This window comes from Gobio gobio (genome assembly GCF_949357685.1).
Source record: "Gobio gobio genome assembly, chromosome: 13".
NCBI classification, from domain to species: Eukaryota; Metazoa; Chordata; class Actinopteri; order Cypriniformes; family Gobionidae; genus Gobio; species Gobio gobio.
This window is the reverse complement of record NC_137106.1, coordinates 17321461-17341957: the sequence shown is the minus strand read 5'-3', so window position 1 is coordinate 17341957 and position 20497 is coordinate 17321461. Positions and strand designations below refer to the sequence as shown.

The 20497-nt window shown below is 39.6% G+C and overlaps 1 protein-coding gene across 19 annotated transcripts in view; it reads left to right on the top strand.

Moving 5' to 3' along the window:
* The window catches only part of eml1 (EMAP like 1), an 80103-nt gene that overhangs the window by 44386 nt on the left and 15220 nt on the right, over nucleotides 1–20497 (top strand). For 6 of the 19 annotated variants that reach the window (XR_013817797.1, XR_013817800.1, XM_079833599.1 and 3 more), the window contains exons 2-8: nucleotides 4948–5130; nucleotides 5450–5503; nucleotides 8988–9117; nucleotides 12998–13132; nucleotides 13305–13333; nucleotides 14542–14568; nucleotides 19515–19644. Coding sequence is in view for 13 of the 19 variants with exons in the window: in XM_079833599.1 (XP_079689725.1) it covers nucleotides 4948–5130; nucleotides 5450–5503; nucleotides 8988–9117; nucleotides 12998–13132; nucleotides 13305–13333; nucleotides 14542–14568; nucleotides 19515–19644 (688 nt within the window). In the remaining 6 variants the exon portion in view is untranslated. The remainder of the gene's footprint in view (nucleotides 1–4947; nucleotides 5131–5449; nucleotides 5504–8987; nucleotides 9118–12997; nucleotides 13133–13304; nucleotides 13334–14541; nucleotides 14569–19514; nucleotides 19645–20497) is intronic. The other 13 variants (XR_013817795.1, XR_013817798.1, XM_079833607.1 and 10 more) reach the window with 3 other exon arrangements.

The following is a 20497-nucleotide window of genomic DNA, read 5'->3' as shown; positions in this document are numbered from 1 at the left end:
GGTGTTTAATCACCAAACAGGAATCTGCACTTTTATGAGAGAGAGAGAGAGAGAGAGAGAGAGAGAGAGAGAGAGAGAGAGAGAGAGAGAGAGAGAGAGAGAGAGTTCAAATTTGATGGTCACCTATGGTATAATTAACTGGAATGGATGGGATTACTAATAATGCTGGATGTGTGATGTCTGCTTTGGTTGACATTTTTAGCTTTTCTTTGACATTCAGGCTTCTATGAAGCTTTTTAAGTTGCCCAGAACATCTATTGTACTATTAAAGGCCCGGGTATACTTCACTAACCGCGCCCGGACGCGTCACGCGCGCAGCCCTGTCCGCGCGTCTTTCAAAGTATACTATGTACTGGTGTTTCAAAGCAAAATTTTTCAAACTGGGGTCTGGGGTCTTATTATTCATTCTGAACATGTGGTGCCTCAAGAAACATAACTTCATTTTTAAAGACACATTAAATCAAAATTGACAATTCTTATTTTATCATAAATAATATCCGTGCAAATCTTATTTTTTTTAAATGTTAACCTCCCCCTCGAAACAGCATCTGTTCTCTTCATGACGCATCTCTTGGCAGAGGGTGGGACTATATCCCCCACAACTGACTGATATTCAGATCTACCTCCCTTTAGTTAGCAATGCCCAACTTCCTATGATCCAATCAATTCCAGAGGATGAAATCCAGTCCTAGACAAATTTTTTTTTTGAATTCCAGAAGCAGTTTCACTGGGATATACATCACAATAGGGAATTTCCGTTTCATGCTGACTTGAACAGTGGTACTTGGGTAGTTGACAAATATGCAGTAAAAAATGCTTTCTTTGTAAAAACCACTTTTGAAGAAATAATATATTATTCTGTAGTGTAAAGTCTGATGTTTGAGAAAATATAAGGGGTCACTAACTTTGTCAATTCTTTTACTGTTTTTTTGACCATTTGAACTGAAATGTGTCCAATGGTGTGACATGGCAACAGGTAAGAATATAGGGGTGTCGCACCAAAGGACAACAAAACTTCACATTTTTATAGTGGTTCCAAAAAGTATTTCAACAATTCTGAGTCAAAAACTTATCATGTGCACATATCATGGGCTTCAGTAACATGACCTTGAATGGGGTCCTTCAACTAATTAAACTTCAACTTTTCAGTGACAAAAGTTCCTACGCTTTTAGAAATATATGGATGAATATAATGATTGTCATTTACTAAAATAGACACTTGTTCAATTATGCCTGAGGTATAACATTTGTATGGTTTTCTTTTTAATTGATAAAAGTTGTAATTTATTGAACCATGCTTGAGACAGTCACACCATTGGACAATTTTTGAAAAAAATATTTAATAACAAAGCAGTTTTTATATCAACAGGTCTATGTAAGACAAATACATTTTTAACCATTTACTGCATTTTAAATGATGACAATGCTAATTATATTCATTTTTATCTTGTGTGACAGTGAAAATGCCATGTTATATAGTAGATATACGGAATAAAATCTAGAATTAAGATCCATCCATCCATCCATCTTCTTCCGCTTTATCCAGGGCCGGGTCGCGGGGGCAGCAGTCTAAGCAGAGATGCCCAGACTTCCCTCTCCCTAGACACTTCCTCCAGCTCTTCCGGGGGGACACCGAGGCGTTCCCAAGCCAGCCGGAAGACATAGTCCCTCCAGCGTGTCCTAGGTCTTCCCCGGGGCCTCCTCCCGGTTGGACATGCCCGAAACACCTTCCCGGGAAGGCGCTCAGGAGGCATCCGGAACAGATGCCCGAGCCACCTCAACTGACCCCTCTCGATGTGGAGGAGCAGCGGCTCTACTCCGAGTTCCTCCCGAGTGACTGAGCTCCTCACCCTATCTCTAAGGGAGCGCCCAGCCACCCTGCGGAGAAAACTCATTTCGGCCGCCTGTATCCGGGATCTTGTCCTTTCGGTCATGACCCAAAGCTCATGACCATAGGTGAGAGTAGGAACGTAGATTGACCGGTAAATCGAGAGCTTCGCCTTACGGCTTAGCTCTTTCTTCACCACAACAGACCGGTACATCGACCGCATTACTGCAGAAGCTGCACCGATCCGTTTGTCAATCTCCCGTTCCATCCTCCCCTCACTCGTGAACAAGACCCCTAGATACTTGAACTCCTCCACTTGAGGCAGGAACTCTCCACCAACCTGAAGAGGGCAAACCACCCTTTTCCGACTGAGGACCATGGCCTCGGATTTGGAGGTGCTGATCCTCATCCCAGCCGCTTCACACTCGGCTGCAAACCGTCCCAGTGCATGCTGAAGGTCCTGGTTAGAAGGGGCCAACACGACAACGTCATCCGCAAAGAGCAGAGACGAAACCGCATGGTCCCCAAACCTGACACCCTCCGGCCCCTGGCTGCGCCTAGAAATTCTGTCCATAAAAATTATGAACAGAACCGGCGACAAAGGGCAGCCCTGCCGGAGTCCAACATGCACCGGGAACAAGTCTGACTTACTGCCGGCAATGCGGACCAAACTCCTGCTTTGGTCGTACAGGGACCGGACAGCCCTTAGCAAAGGACCCCGGACCCCATACTCCCCGAGCACCCTCCACAGGATGCCGCGAGGGACACAGTCGAATGCCTTCTCCAAATCCACAAAACACATGTGGACTGGTTGGGCAAACTCCCATGAACCCTCCAGCACCCTGTAGAGGGTATAGAGCTGGTCCAGTGTACCACGGCCCGGACGAAAACCAGACTGTTCCTCCTGAATCCGAGGTTCTACTATCGGCCGTATTCTCCTCTCCAGTACCCTGGCATAGACTTTCCCGGGGAGGCTGAGAAGTGTGATCCCTCTGTAGTTGGAACACACCCTCCGGTCCCCCTTCTTAAAAAGAGGGACCACCACCCCGGTCTGCCATCCCAGAGGCACTGTCCCCGACCGCCACGCGATGTTGCAGAGGCGTGTCAGCCAAGACAGCCCCACAACATCCAGAGACTTGAGGTACTCAGGGCGGATCTCATCCACCCCCGGTGCCTTGCCACCGAGGAGTTTCTTGACCACCTCGGTGACTTCAGCCCGGGTGATGGACGAGTCCTCCTCTGAGCCCCCAGCCTCTGCTTCCTCAATGGAAGACGTGATGGCGGGATTGAGGAGATCCTCAAAGTATTCCTTCCACCGTCCGACGATATCCCCAGTTGAGGTCAACAGCTGCCCATCGCCACTGTAAACAGCGTTGGTAGGGCACTGCTTCCCCCTCCTGAGGCGCCGGACGGTTTGCCAGAATCTCTTCGAGGCCAGCCGATAGTCCTTTTCCATGGCCTCACCGAACTCCTCCCAGGCCCGAGTTTTTGCCTCCACAACCACCCGGGCTGCAGTCCGCTTAGCCTGCCGGTACATGTCAGCTGCCTCAGGAGTCCCACAAGCCAACCAGGCCCGATAGGACTCCTTCTTCAGCTTGACGGCATCCCTTACTTCCGGTGTCCACCACCGAGTTCGGGGATTGCCGCCTCGACATGCACCGGAGACCTTACGGCCACAGCTCCGAGCGGCAGCTTTGACAATGGAGGTGGAGAACATGGTCCATTCGGACTCAATATCTCCAGCCTCCCTCGGGATCCGGTCGAAGTTCTGCCGGAGGTGGGAGTTGAAGATCTCTCTGACAGGGGGCTCGGCCAAACGTTCCCAGCAGACCCTTACAGTACGCTTGGGTCTACCGGGTCTGTCCAGCTTCCTCCCCCGCCATCGGATCCAACTCACCACCAGGTGGTGATCAGTTGACAGCTCCGCCCCTCTCTTCACCCGAGTGTCCAAGACATACGGCCGCAGGTCAGATGAAACGACCACAAAGTCGATCATTGACCTACGACCTAGAGTGTCCTGGTGCCATGTGCACTGATGGACACTCTTATGCCTGAACATGGTGTTCGTTATGGACAAACCGTGACTAGCACAGAAGTCCAATAACTGAACACCACTCGGGTTCAGATCAGGGGGGCCGTTCCTCCCAATCACGCCCCTCCAGGTGTCACTGTCATTGCCCACGTGGGCGTTGAAGTCCCCCAGTAGAACGACGGAGTCCCCAGTCGGAGCACTTTCCAGCACCCCTCCCAGGGACACCAAAAAGGCCGGGTACTCTGCACTGCCGTTCGGCCCGTAGGCACAAACAACAGTGAGAGACCTATCCCTGAGCCGAAGCCGCAGGGAAACAACCCTCTCGTTCACCGGGGTAAACTCCAACACATGGCGGCAGAGCTGGGGGGCTATAAGCAAACCCACACCAGCCCGCCGCCTCTCACCATGGGCAACTCCAGAGTGGTGAAGAGTCCATCCTCTCTCGAGGAGTGTGGTTCCAGAGCCCAAGCCGTGCGTAGAGGTGATTCCGACTATCTCTAGTCGGAACCTCTCAACCTCACGCACAATCTCAGGCTCCTTCCCCGCCAGTGAGGTGACATTCCATGTCCCAAGAGCCAGTTTCCGTGTCCAGGGATCGGGTTGTCTAGGCTCCTGCCTTCGACTGCTGCCCGATCTTCTCCGCACCGGCCCCTTACGGTCCCTCCCGTGAGTGGTGGGCCCACGGGAAGGTGTCCCCACGTCGCTCCTTCGGGCTGAGCCCGGCCGGACCCCGTGGGGGAAGGCCCGGCCACCAGGCGCTCGCATACGAGCCCCAACCCCAGGCCTGGCTCCAGGGTGGGGCCCCGGCTGCGCCATACCGGGCGACGTCACGGTCCTCGTTGTCATTGTCGTCATAAGGGGTTTTTGAACTGCTCTTAGTCTGACCCGTCCCCTAGGACCTGTTTGCCTTGGGAGACCCTACCAGGGGCATATAGCCCCGGACAACATAGCTCCTAGGTTCATTCGGGTACTCAAACCCCTCCACCACGTTAAGGTGGCAGTTCAAGGAGGAGCTAGAATTAAGATGTTTGCAGCATTATTTCACCATTGCTTTTTCGTATGTTTGAGGGTTTTTCGTGTGTTATAGATGACAGTGCCTCGGCAACGAGCAGTATGGAGGTGACGGACCGGATCGCCTCTCTGGAGCAGCGGGTTCAGATGCAGGAGGATGAGATTCAGCTGCTTAAGTCGGCGCTGGCTGACGTGGTGAGGAGGCTGAACATCTCAGAGGAGCAGCAGGCCATGCTCAGCAGGAAAGGACCAACCAAAGGTACTTCACAGACCTTCACACAAGACCTCATCTGGTGGAAAGTCCTAGAGTTTCCAGACTGCGCTGTTTGTTTATTTCCACTTTGCGTTCTATCTCACCTGCTTTGCTAGACGGTGTTCAGTGTTTGTTATAAGCCTTACTGGAAAAACAGCTCTCTACAGAACCACCTGTGTGCCATTTCTTGTTTTCATCTCCATCCCATCCTTGCTCCGGCTACAGTTTTCTCTCATGTTGCTCTTCGTTTCTTTCGCTCTTCTCTACTTTCCTATCCTCCTGTTCCCTGCCTTCAACTGTTCTCTCATACCGTGAGCGTGTTTAGAAGCAGCAGTGAGGAGAGACTCTCCCTCCTCTGACAGCAGTGTTGGGAAGCCAGGTAGGGAGTGGGGCTTGTGTCTCAGTCGCATCACTGGAACTGTGTTCTTCACCGTGCTTTAAAATGCATGAACACTGAGTTTTATATTAATTATATTTCACTTAGGAATGCACCGATATAGCCATTTTGGCTGATATTGATAGTCCATCTTTTTAATTTGAAATCTTAATCACATTAATGTTGGTATTTATTTGTAATTAAGGCATGTTGATTTACTGAGTGTTTATTAATATGCAAAGCGGATACAGTCATTTTCAATCTGATGTTTATTTACATGATATTATACAATGCAGGTATTTGAGTGACTCCATTTGTTAAGTTCAACTCATCTGCATAAATCATGAGTTATGTAACAGAAATCCTGTAGAGAGGTTAAATCTTAATCTACTGGCTTTAGTTTAGAGATGCTTAATTTACATCATGCTAAATTATTTTCAAATTTATTACAATTTGACAATAAAATGACAATAAAATTCATTATTTTCATTTGAATGAACATACTGTTATGGCTGATAACCAATATGATGATTATGATTAAAATTTAAATTATAGTATTTAAAGTATTTTTTAAAGACCGCATTCACACTACATTTCAATCAAAGGGATAGTCCACTCAAAATGAAAATATTGTCATCATTTACTCACCCTCATGTAGTTCCAAACTTGAATGACTTCCTTTCTTCTGTGGAACGTAAAAGAAGATATTTTGAAGAAGGTTGGTATTTTGTTAAGAATGCTGGTTTCGGTTCCCATCAAGTGTGCCGCACAAGTCCTGAAAAGTGAAGCATTCACATCATGATTGGCAGTTTCTCTGAGCGAAGTAGTCACTGAGGCACCAACTTACTTTTTTCTGGATTTTCGGGAGGAGATTGGAGCTTTAACTTTAATTTCTACATTTCCATAACTGTTAATTTCACACCGACAAAATTAGTTGTTCTGCTGTAAACTGTACAAACCGGTTCTGCAGGAGTATGGGCGCCTTGATACCACGGCTCAACTTCACGCTCACTACTGCGCAGACTCGGGTCCCAAGTTCACTACTGCGCAGACTCAGGTCCCGAATCAGTGCCATAATGGGACATTGGTAGCTTTCCTACATTGGAAGAGACTGATGGTGCGTCGTCGTTTTTTTTTACAGTCTATGGTTCCCATTGATTTTCATTGTATGGACAAAAAATACAATCAAACAGTCAATGGGAACTGACACTGTTTGGTTACTTCAAAACATCTTCATAAAGGTTTGAAACGACATATTGATGAGTATTGATGACAAAGTTTTCATATTTACGTGGACTTTCACGTAAGTGGAATCATGGATAGAATCATCATACAGTTGAAAAATAAATGGTAAAAATACTTAGCTCAGGAAAGAATGGATCTTACAGTATTTCTTTCAATATCAACCTAATCATTCAAAAACACAAATATTGGCTCATACTCTTATGATCATTGACATATTGTGCGTCCCTAATTTCACTCCAGCCTGTGTGACATAAAGCCCTAACTCACACGTCTAGAGTTCCTGTGAGTTAAGTGAGATTAACACTATAAGATGCTTGTTAGTGTGCTTAACAAACACGCCGCCCTGATTACATTCAATGCTCGACTGACAATCTACCACATCCATATTGTAATATCTCTCAAAAAAGTATCCTAGAATGAGCTCAGTTTTGCTCTAACAGACATGGAAAGTGGCTTGTTGTCTTGAGAATCTAGATTTTTTTTGGTGATTGTTTAACAAAGCTTTCCTACATCCACATAATCCTTTGAACTGTAGGATAAACTGGATACTTAGAGTCACATGTCTTTACCATCTCAAAGGTTTGAAACAGACTTCTGCTTTGGTGTCAGACACTAATTAGCCAGACTGCATTTGTGCTACCAAATGTCAACCTGGGTTCCAAGACTCCTCCATTAAACCGTTAAAGAAACGCTTAGCTTAGTTGTACTTTGGCTAGCTCATTTTCAGTTTATCCGTTCCTCTGCCTGTTTGAAGTGTGTGCTAGATGAGTCATGCTTTGCTTCTGCAAAATCCTTCACGCTCCACGCAGGCTGATATCTTTGAAACAAAAAGTCCTCCTCTATTTCTCACTTGCAATTTTGCCTCATTCTTACTTTTATTTTTTCTACTATCTCTGTGTCACTGCCTACACATTCATCACGCATTCAAGCAGCTCTGCTGTGATGAATATTTAATAATGCAGACTCATAGGATAAACTAAATAAAGGCTCTCCAAAGTCTATGCCATCAGCAGTTAGACTGCAGGTGTGGATGCACTATTAAGTACTTCAATTGCACAAAAGGACATTCCCCATCCCAAGACTTTTGTGAACCACAAATGCATTTTAATGGAGTCTTTTCGTGGATCGGCCTCTTGCAGGACTGAGGAAACAAGAAAAAAACTACTCTGGATTTCTGTGGTCATCGTTCTATTCTGGGAATTCAGCATCTAGAAATGTTTACTGTGAGGTCCATTAATTATTTAATATATACACTACTATTCATAAGTTTGGAGCCAGTAAGATTTTAAAAATGGTTTTAAAAATCTTACTGACCCCAAACTTTCAAATGGTAGTGTACTGTATATAAATAACTTATATAAAAGCTCAATTGAAATTAAAATGAAAATTCTGTTACCTTTTTCCAAAACTCTCCATATATACTTATATATATGCTAATGTTTTTTTTACTCAAAACTACTTTTGTACGGAAGCTTGTTTCCACCACAGAATAAAACAATAAAAAAGCTTTAAAAAAAATACTTTTTATCTCACAATTCTGACTTTTTTTTTTGAGTTGCGTGCCACAAAGTCGCAATATCCAGTTATAAAGTTAGAATTGCATGATATAAAGTCGCAATTCTGACTTTATAACATGCAAATGCTAGATATAAAGTCAGAATTGCGAGATATAAACTCGCAATTGCAAGAAAAATAGTCAGAGTTGCGACTTTATATCTCACAATTCTGACTTAATATTTTTTGTAAATTTAAAATTGTGAGATAAAAAGTTGCAATTATCTTTTAAAATGTTTTATTCTGTGGCAGAAACAAGCTTCCATGCTTTTAGAACCACAGAGCAAAAACATTGATTCATCCTGCACTCCACAGATTTTTGTCCAATCAGATGGTCTCTAGAATGAGAATGTCCCTTCCCTAATACCACATTCAAGTAACTAGCTAGTATCAAATGATTGTTCATGACTATGATGTGAATAAACCTATTGGTCGTTTAAAACAAAAGGGATGAGTCACTGTCAAACTGTCAAATTGCATGTTTCAATAGGAAATACGTCACACACAGGACAAAAAAAAAAACTTGTCCTTGTCAAGCAATTTCATGGGGCCTTTGAGAATGTAAAGTTAGCTATTACAGATTGACATTAACTGGAGCTAGTTTACAAAGAGTACAGAAACAACAGGCAATGAACATCTGACTGCAGTGCTGTGTGTAATTCTGCCCATGTGTGCTCCCATCTTTCAGCTAGACCGATGATTGCAGCCCTGCCCCTGAGACCCACAGTCAATAATGGTACTGTCCTGTCAAAGAAGGGCGGCACACTGCCATCACCCTCCAGCTCCAAGAAGGACAACAACTCACCAGCAACCAAAAGGTAAGAGACTAAAGACTGGAATACATTTTGTTGAGATTTTTATCCCAATTTGCAGTCTGGAGGAGTTGATGCTAGTTGAGTCAAAGTCAGTCTGCAGATTGGAGTTCACCACAAGTGTGCTTCCTTCTTTACTGTTGTTCAGTTGAGGCAAATTTACTTTGACCTGTGCAGATCAGAGTTGACAGATTCCACAGAAAACTGCTTATGATGAGCACAGACTCTGTTTTTTTAAGCTTCAGACTTTGATTTCGTCCAGTTTTGAGACGATCGTTTTCAATTGTCATGAGTCTCCTAGAAGCGAGGCGCATGTTTCTGCATGAGTTTGTTGTGTATGTTGTGTTCGGAACAACTTAAAAAATATGGTAGTGTGTGACCCCTAGTTGTTTAGTGTATGATGCCTAGTATTTTGAAATCAGTTCATATTTTAAACGCGGCGTATTCCTGCCTTAAAAATCAAGACTACTTTGCCTGTCAGACCCCTCTGTATGTCAACCACTTATCAAATCAATTCATGTAGTCAATTCATCATTGGTTAAACAACAAATATCTGTCTTATCTTTGCCTGGTTAATGTATAAATGAATGAAGGCTTAGTCTAAACTCCTTTTCATTTTAGAAATAAAAATAATTAAGACATTCTCAGTCTTTTCACTTTAGAGTGGAGATTACATTTTTTGTATTGTATTGACATGCAGTTCTGGATCAGCTTTCCATATAATATTCATCCAGTGCATGCAAATACAAAGATAACAGGTTTTGTCTTATAAAGGTCAGCTCACATCTTTACCAGTTCATGCTAAACCTGAAAGTGAGTCATCTGTGATGTAGGAAGCTATGCAGTGCAACCAGGTTTTAGATGACAAAGAACAAGTTAAAACATTTTTTTGGGATGAATAAAAAAGTTTACAATTAGAGCATTTATTTGAAATAGAAATCCTTTGTAACACTATAAATGTCTTTACTGTCACTTTTGATCATTTTAATGCTTTTTTGCTAAATAAAAGTATTATTATTAGTTTATTTATTATCCATGAATAATAATCAGATAATTTTTCCATTTCTAAAATCCATCAAGTCAATCCGGATTTAATGATATTATGCACTAGTTTAAAAATACTTCTGCAATTATGTTTTCTTGTCACTGTGAAAATCAAAATGACAATATTCATGAAACAGTCATTCTCACAAATTCTCCAGCTGTGCAGCATCAATCTTTCTTTGTTTAATAAATACACATCATGCAGACGAATTAATGAATAAGCAGACATTTATTATTACGACACACAACCCAGCTGACGACCCCTGCTTGTCTTTGTTTGTGAGTGTCAACTGTCTGTCACATGTATTTGTCATCCTGTGAGACCTCTCTGTCCCCTCCTCTTCTTCCTATCTGTTGCATGTTCTAGTCTGTCCCATCTGCCCAGGTTTCTTCTAAGGCCACCTTACAGGTGAGAGGTTTTTTTTTGTTGCCAAAGGGATCTGCAATCTTCTCAAAAGTGCTGTGGACTTCTGACATTTTTTATAATAAAAAGACTTTAAGGGTATGTTTTTAAACCATTATTCAAGAACAGCTTAAAACCCTAGCAAGCCGAGGGAATCCCACAGGAATTACCACTGCACTGGGAGATGAGCTTTGCTTTTGATTCTTGTGAAACTGGGCACTCTTTGGCTTTGACATGTGTTTTTTTTCCCTAGCTTCTCATCAGGCACTCTTTCAATGCAGCCTGTAAAGCTTCTATTCCCATCATGCCTTGAAGCGAGAGCCCTGTGCAGTCTATAGACTAACTCTATACCCACTTGCTTGTATGCCTGAAGTGCCATTATTGACAAAAAGCCTCACAAAGCATGAAGATCCTGCAGCCTATTTAACATGGGATAACACCATCCGCCAATGGCTGGGCCAAATGAACTTTAGCCCTGCAGTCTGGATTAGACTTGAGCCTGGCATCCAGTGGACTGCTGATGGGGTCTTTTCTTTTGTTGACAAGTTTTAAAGGGCACCCAGGCTCAATTCACTCCTTTCTAATGCACAAAGACACAGCAACAGGGCATGAACATGAACAGAGAAAAAACTAAACTAAACAAATAAAATATACATTTCTTTGGGTTGTTTGTCTTATATGCGTTTGCTATGCCTCTTTGTGGGTGGCCAGTGCTGGTTGTCTGTTATAATTGGCTGGGATGTTGCCAGTATTATCTCTACATTGCCATTTCCTTTTTTCTGTGTAAATGTTATTGTTTGTGGTATAGGCTATTGTTGGAAAATTAGGCTTCATGAAAGATATTTAGAGACAATATTACAAGTTAGGTACATAAATGCTCAAACTTTTTGTTTTTGGAATTGGCTTGGGGATTTGTTTTTAATGACCCTACAATTAAACCATCAAAATATGAGGAAAATCTTGTATATTTTTGTATATTTTAAATATGAGGGAAGAACAAAACGCTAAACTTGTTTAAAGTATTTATCTGACAAAATTATTTGGCAAAAAAGGGGTAAACTACAGCTACAGGTTTTATTTTTATATGCAAAAATAATAAGCATACATTGACCACAGCATAATCAGTTATTAATATTATGTTGGTTCTCTCTTGTTTTTGCATGTTCATAATTTCTTGACAGCCTGGCTAAAAATGATGTCTACACAATTTGGAATGTATCATTTGCGTTATCACAAATAAAACAATTGACACCAAGCACAACTATGCAAAACACTGACACATTTTTTAAAATAATTTTAATAAAAAGTCAATTTTCCTAGGTCATACTACATCACTTTTGGCCACTACTGTATACACAAACTACCGTTCAAATCTTTTTTTAAGAAACAAATACTTTTTACAGCAAGGTGTGCATTCATAAATCCCTCAATGTGCAAGAAAACAAAAAACTCATGCGACTTTGCCACTACCAGCAGACCAATTTTATTGCAAAGCATCTTAATGTCACTGTTGTGGTTGCAGTCCAACACAAATGATGAAGGAATTCAATCTAAATAGTCTTTAATTCACGAACAGAACTACACAGGAGAATCTCATGAGAACATGCACGCAAAACACACTTATGTCAATAACACACTTATGACAATAACCAAAGTGAACTGAGGGAGTACTTAACTTATACACAGAGAACTAAACTTCACACAGGTAATCAGTAACCTATAGGTTACAAACAGGAAGGAATTAGTAACTAAGGAGACAGAAACACAGGAACATGAACAAAAACACAATGAACTAAATGTGACACTGACACTCAATGTTGAGCCAAAGTCTGCAATAAGAATGGTGTAATAATAACCTGCCAGAAGTGTCTCATATGATTGTGTTCCCAAACACCAGCATCCGAACGCAAGATCACATGATCACGTTTAGACTGCACATTCTGAGGCACAAGTCATTTATGATGTTGGAAAAAAAGAGCCATAGTGGCTTCCCCGATTGCAGCGACTTCCATTCTTACAGATATTTTGTGCCAATTTCCCAGGAAGTGACAATTTTCCATCCCACACAATGGGATGGAAACCGTGCCTTAATCGCCAATGTTTTATACGATAGATGGAGTAAAAATCTAATCTCTCAATATTTATTTCCTGTATTTTTCATCAAATAACTTAGTTTCCCCAAACTTTGAACGGTAGTGTGTGTATATATATATATATATACTAATTCTAAAATAAATACTAAAATGTAAGTAATTCAAACAGTATCTTCAAATCTATCATTTTGTGCCATATTAAAAAAGAAAATTCCACATTTTCCCATTCACTAGTATGTTTCATTTCAGGAATATTTTTAGGTTTATCAATTGTTGGTGTTTTGTTGTGCCTTTTCTTAGGTAAGAGCCAAAATAATGTTAATATCTTGCCTTCTATCATTCATAGCACTGTGAAGAGAACAAGCTCATCCGAGCAAGTCGGCCCCAACAACAGGAAAGACAGTGGTGTGGACTCCAAAAACAATCGCACACGCACTGGTTCCACAGGGAGCAACTCCAGTGGCAAGAAAGCCACAGAAAAGTATGGAACTTAATATATACTTTGTGCACACGTGATTTTAAAAATGATGTTTACCTGATATGGGTAACTGAATAAGAATGATACAATGAAATACAAATGAAACATTGCACACACACACACACACATAGACAAGCACATTTGGGTGACTTGTTTCCTTTCTCACCCCCTACAGCAAACAGAGGGAGCCTGTTTTCAGCGCAGGTAAGAGCCAGGTGCCATTTTCCCATGTGATAGAGTATGAACCAAGACTGGATCAGTCACAAACAAAGCAATGGTTAAACTGTCATTTCTCTTTTTGACTAAACTTTCCAAAAAGTACAAACTTTGCTAACTTTGGTCAAACACGTCCTCTAAATGAATGGCTGACCAACCAGAAGTTATTTTGTTTGGCAGCTCATTTAGAAGGTGGACAGATGTTGAAATGAGGGACAGAAATTCAAGGAAAAAAAAGGTTTTCAGAGCTTTGTGCCTTTGTGCTCTCCAGTCGTGGCTCATGAAGGTCACTGCATTGGTCTGTATTGTGCTGTACTATCTTTTTTCAGTTCATTTCACTAAAAAAAACCCTATTCTTTTATTAGTAACATCATCCGTTACCAAAAACATTTCCTTTTTTTATTTTAATGTGTGTGTTTGTATACTTATATTTTGTGTTTTATATATTTATTGCATTTTATTTGTATTTATAATTTTTATGCCTTTGGTCACACAATTAATATAATATTATATAATATTATAATATAATATAAATTCTGTTGATAGAACATATTTACTGTAATATAAGTATAGTTATTGTGCATAGAAAATGCACTGAGAGAGTAATTAACATAATTCTGTAGAGTACAGGGACTTTTTCAATCAAAAGAAACTTGACATTTTCAAGGTCTGATAGGCGTTTATAGTCATTGTGTTTATCTATTATACATCAGTTCTGGTCAGAAGCAGTGCAGGCTTCATTGTTTCGAAAAGAATACAAAGGAATTCAGCAGCAGTTCTTGGGAACGTCAAAACAAATTGGATTTGGTGTCAGTGTAAAAGCAGAGCGCCTAGTGTGCACAGCCATATGAGGCAGAATAAAACTAACTGTTCTGCCTGAAGGCGGAATTTGCATGTTCCTTCCTACTGTATATTTGACCCAGTTGCTGTATTTAACTGTGCCAGAAAACTTTGATTAATTGAAGTCATCAAGAAAGCAATTCCAGATGTTAAATATACAGTACATCAAATTAATCAAACACCAGTGGAGATTTGTTAAATAGAGCGTTTGACAAATGAAACGACTTTCCCGGAGGAGCTTGTAGAGTAATTACCCAGACATGGCAACCTGGGATCTTATGAACAGGGGTCTGTCTTTCCATGAGCCGTCTTCTGCCATCTTACATGATTGTCTTTGTCTCTGTACGTTCACAAAGGGATGCGACGTGTGACACACTGCAAAGGTAGGCATTGTTTGTCAACTACCCCTTGTGTGAGCAGCTCTGTGGATATAACTTGATTCTTATAGCCAGAGGGAAGTTATTTAAATCACTTCAACAAAATAAAGAAGGCAATTACAACTCCGCTTAAACATGCAATGACAGCTAGTAGAGCTGTTTTATGAAGTGCCAGATACTGTAAAATTATTTTAATAAAGACCCTATGAACAACCAGTGTTTGATATAATAGGAAAGTACATCATAGAAAGGGCCCCTGCAGACTTACGACTGTGTCAAGATCAATAAATCACTTAAAATATCAGATAATTTGCTTTTTACGACAAGGCAAGGTTAGTGCAGGAGGTAAAATGTAATGTGGTGTGACAAAAAAAAAAAAAGAAGATATTTATGAATAAAAAAATAATGTTATTTGTAAAAAAAATTACTTTTACCTTAAAAAAAATAAAAAAAAAAAATAAATATATATATATATATATATATATATATATATATATATATATATATATATATATATATATATATATATATATATATATATATATATATATATATATATATAACTATTTTGAAAATAATAATTCATATGTGTTCACTGTAGGTGTAAATGTAAATTAAATGTAAATGTTTTTGAAAATGGTTTAGATGTTTGTAAAACCATATGAATCCAGAATATAAAGAGTACGTTTCTAAAAATCATTGCTACAAACCTTTTAAGGGATCTTTAAGAGATGTCTTACATATTTACATTGGTTATTTCTGCTGTACGAATCATATAATGTCCCTTTATACAATTTATTTCCTGGTATTCTTGTTGAGATGGTAATCTGGCTGAGTTTGACAGCTCTGGCTTCATATTATGACAGAATCGGCACCCACAGAGCTGTCTTGCGTAAGGGTCTGGGTTGAATAGACAAATGCGTGTGTGATTAGAAATTCCCACCCTTTGTCCAGAAATGCAAACCTTCCCAATAAACTAATGTGCACTCTCTGTAACACCTTTCTGAGTGAAGCCAACCTGTGGATGATTGCAGTGGTGCTAAAACACAAGCTGTTAACTCTTGAGTGACGCTGCTCTGACAGATCCTGGGTGTTTTGCTCACTGCTCATTGCACTTGTTTTTCCACCCGCACCATGGGAGCACAGCAGTTTCCTGCAGTCACACAGCAGCTCACTGGATGGTTTTTGCTCCACGCACACATATTTGTTCTTTCAGTCCCGTAAAGGGCATTCATCATCCTGCGTCAACCAGCTCTTCTGGTTTTTTGGAGTTCGGTGCTTATCATAAATCTGAAATTAAATGTCAGACACATGCAGGTCGATGTGCAGTGTGTCACTAAGTGGAAATTATTTTCCCCAAACTATAGTCTTCAATGTTGATGCAACATATGATGAATGACTCACTGTGTTTTATAGTCACAAAAAGCCGGTAAGGCAAGCAAATGAAAATACCAAATATCACTTGGGAATTTAGAGTAATATTTCTTCAGAATATGTTTTTTCAGCCTGTTTCCAGTATTCCTGGTTTTCCTCTAAGATAATAGATTCCCATGCGCTTCCCCTACCCACTGTAATCAGCACTGCAAAAATAATTTTCGTAATCAGCATTTTTGGCTTGCCAGATTATTTCCAGAATAAAAGTAAATATATTTAAAACCAGATCAAAATGTATAATAATTTTTTTTTATTTTTTATATTTTATAGATATTTTATTTTTTAGTTTATTAAAGTTTATTTTTCTTATCTCATTGGCTTTTTTAAAGGATTAGTTCACTTTAAAATGAACATTACCCCATGATTTACTCACCCTCAAGCCATCCTAGGTGTATATGACTTTCTTCTTTTCTTATGAACCCAATCAGAGCTATATTAATAAATATCCTGATGTTTCCAAGCTTTATAATGACAGTGATGGGGTCCATTGAGTTTGAAGATCAAAAATGTGCATACATCCATAGTAAACTTACTCAACACAGTGGTGAAGTGAAGCCATGCATTTGTGTAAGAAAAATATCCATATTTAAAACTTAAAACTACAAAGTAAAATATCTAGCTTCCGCCATACCGCCTTCCATATTCAACTTACGAAGAAAATGTAACGCCTCTCGCAGATCAAAATGCGTTCTAGTGATACGTCACGCCAGTTACGCTTTTTCGTAAGTTGAATGTGGAAGGCGGTCTGGCGGAAACTAGGTATTTTACTTTATAACATTTTTTACTTTATAACAAAAACCCATCAATTTGCTTCAGAAGGCCTTCATTAAAGTCGGCGTGAAACAGAAGTTGAGACCGTCTTTTTCTCCTTATTGTGACGTATATCCGAGTGAAACGGCTTCTGAAATTAGAAAAAATGTAGGGCGGGGCTTGATTTCGTCCTTCAGGAATTGATTGGATCGTTGGAAGTTGGGCGTTGCTAACAAAATGGAGGCAGATTTGAAGTTTGCACTCAGTTGTGGAGAAATCTCGATCTATCTCTTAAATAAATTTATTTTCTCTCTAAATCTTTTCTACATGTTACTGAGCATATTTCCTCACTTTTCGCTGGTTTATGCTACAATTGTAACTTATTTTAAGCCTTTTATGGCTTTATTTCTGTAAAACTTTTTTCTCAGCTCTCCCTTTTAAGGGGGTGCGCCGTAAGCGCATTCACACACGCTGGATTCCTAAGTACGAGCCGTCACGACAAGCTGTTCGTCTGACTATATTGAGTAATTTTTACATAAAAAAAGATTTTATTTCTCATATATTTCTCTCTTTTTGCCTCAAGTCCTTCCTGAAGAAGGTATTGTGTACACCGAGAAAAATGCACCTAACCACCATATTGCTACGATCAGTGACAGGTTTCTGAGAGGCGGTACTGAAACGAGACTGGGGGCGATAACCCCGCCCTCGCGCCATAGCACATGACCGGGAGAGAAGAGAAGTCGTTTCGATGGGGGAGGGAAAGTTAACGTATTTGATTAAAGATTATAAGGGTAAATTAATTTTTTAAAATGAATGAAGTGCACAGATAAATCAGTAATAGTAAACACTACAATATTAAATATAAAAATACGAATTGTAAAATTTGACTTCATGCCGCCTTTAACCCCCCGGAGCCGTGTGGAGTACGTTTATTATGTATGGATGCACTTTTTTGAGCTTCAAACTTCACTGCCATTATAAAGCTTGGAAGCGTCAGCATTTTTTTTTAATGTAACTGTGTGTTCATCAGAATGTCATATACACCTAGAATGGCTTGAGGGTGAGTAAATCATAGGATAATTTTCATTTTAAAGTGAACTATCCCTTTAAGCATAAAATCTCTAAATCTTGTTCAATGTTTGCTTAAAACAGAGGGAAAAAAACTATTTGCCAGAATAGTTAGATATATAAAGTTATTAATTCAAGATGATGTGATACTGGAAAACAAGACAAAAATACTGATTGCGAAAAAGATTGTTTTGCAGAGTGGTTTCTTAGTATTGTGGAAGCCTTGTCGTCTTGTTAGTTGAATCTAAAGCTGTTGGACCATGTCTGATCATGATTATACTTCATCCCACCTCTTCACCCCCTCCTGCACCTGCCCTGCCCAATTTGACCACTTCACCTATAGTAACCGTGCAAATCTACCTGCACCGACCGTCAAAAAGGACCGGATCCACCGAGCCCCCTAAATCCACGTCAACTGTGCCCTCGCAGTCTGCGAACACCCCACCAGAGGCCAAGATTCACTCTGACAGAGTGGCCCGTCTCGGAAGCCGAAAGATCCCTCCGTTTACCCTTCCTCTGGGAAAGTGTACTTCTCAGTCAGTCCACTCGCCCTTAGATATGCCCACTTACAGGAGTCCAATCAAATCTCCCAGCCAGTATTTTCAAATCTGTTACTAATCAAAACAGCTGTAATATAAGCCGTAGGATCTTTGTGAGTTTTTTTGTTCCGTTTTGTTCTTTTTGTTTTGATCGTCTCACTTTGATTTGGTTTAGTTTCATGTTGTGTATATGTTAAGCTGCATGTTCACACTTTTGTCTTTTTGCTTTTGAACAGGCTTTTGTTCAAGTGTGCATTTTATTAACTGTACATTTCCTTTTCCATTGTGTTTGCATGCATGCCTGTCTGTGACTTTATTTTATGTCTATTACTAATTTATCAAACCATCCAATTGCTGTATTCACATGCTTCTGCATTTGATTTCGCATTGTTTGTCTTTGCATTTAAATGGACTGTATCTCAAATACTGTACGTAATAAAATGTATCAAATCATTTCATTTTAAATCTTACTGACTTATTTAATTTTTTTAAGAAAATAATATATTCTAAACACTGTTACAGTTCCTTCTAATCCTCCTTTTGGGATAAAGTCATTTTATTTTTTATCTTGGATTAACTTATAAACACTTCTTACAATTCAAAAGTGTGGGATCGGTACGATTTTTTCATGTTTTTGAAAGAATTGTTCACCAAGGCTGCATTTATTTGATAAAAAATACAGTAACAGTAATATTGTGAACTATGTAAAATAAATATATTTTAAAAAGTACTTAATTCCTGTAATGGCAAAGCTGAATTTTCAGCATCATTACTCCAGGCTTCAGTCTCATATAATCCTTCAGAAATCATTCTAATATTCTGATTTGCTGCTCAAGAAACATTTATTATTATCAATGCTGAAAATAGTTGTGTGGAAACTGTAATACATATTTTCAGGATACTTTAATTAATAGAAATTTCAAAACAACAGCATTTATTTGATGGTAAAAAAAAAAGCTTTATGCATCCTTGCTGAATAAAAGTATTAAGTTCTTTCAAAAAAAAAAAAAAAATGGCCCCATACTTTTGAACAGTATATGTCTTCATTATTCTAACTCAATCAAGATCTGGTGACTTTAACCACAAAAGATATCACAGCGATCCTTCAGTGACCTGACCCATGCATTTTCTTGCTCTAAAAATCTGTGTTGCTTTTTCTAGATGAAGGGTATGTCAAAATGTATTTGAAGGGACGACCCATCACCATGTACATGCCCAAAGACCTGGTGGACACATACTGCCTGGAAACAAAGGCTGACTTGCCTCCTAAAAAACTGAAACTAGACTGGGTGTATCCTTTTATTGCTGCATGCGAAATAGAAACAGAGTTGCATTTAGATTGATTCTTGTATTGAACGCTCATTGCTGCATGATTGAATTAACCGTTGATTTATTATTGCACAGAAAATGAGCTAGTAAAAATGTCATGAGCTAAATGATGGATATGGTTTCTAGGTCAAAATTATGTTAAACTTATTGTGAATAATGTAAAGCTTCTTAAACGTGGACCTCACAAGAAAGTATTATTCACTGTGATGTACTAATTCCATATTCACATTCCAAGTTGCTGAATTTTGAAGCATGAAGGATGTCTTATCATATACCCTGGTTTCTCTGGAGTAGGATATTTTCTGCACTTCTTACCCATAATGAATTTGGTACATTCCCTGAAAAGGACTTAGTTAGACAGAACTGAGGAATCTGTGCCACTTAAAATAAACATTAAATATAAAATACTTTGTGCGGCACTTTAGTCTACTCTGTCGTTATTAAATCTGCTATATAAACCAATAAAACTAAACAAAATTAAACTAAATAAAATATTATGTGGTCAGCTGGCACTTTTCCAAAAATAAAAATGTGAAGCCTTTTGCCTTTCACAGAAAAAAACCCTTCATCAGAAGTTCCAACTCAATTTGGTCCAATGTAGTTGAGTTGGTCCAACTCAATTTGATCAAATACAGTTGAAATGAAATGGATACATTGATAAAATGAAATTTTTATGCTCAAACACTTATCACAATCAATTATAAGCAGTTTCATTCATCGTTATACATAAAGTATATAATGAACAAATAAGAAAACCTTATACAGAAAATCCTCTAAATGTCCATCATAACTGAACATTAAAAATGAACATTATC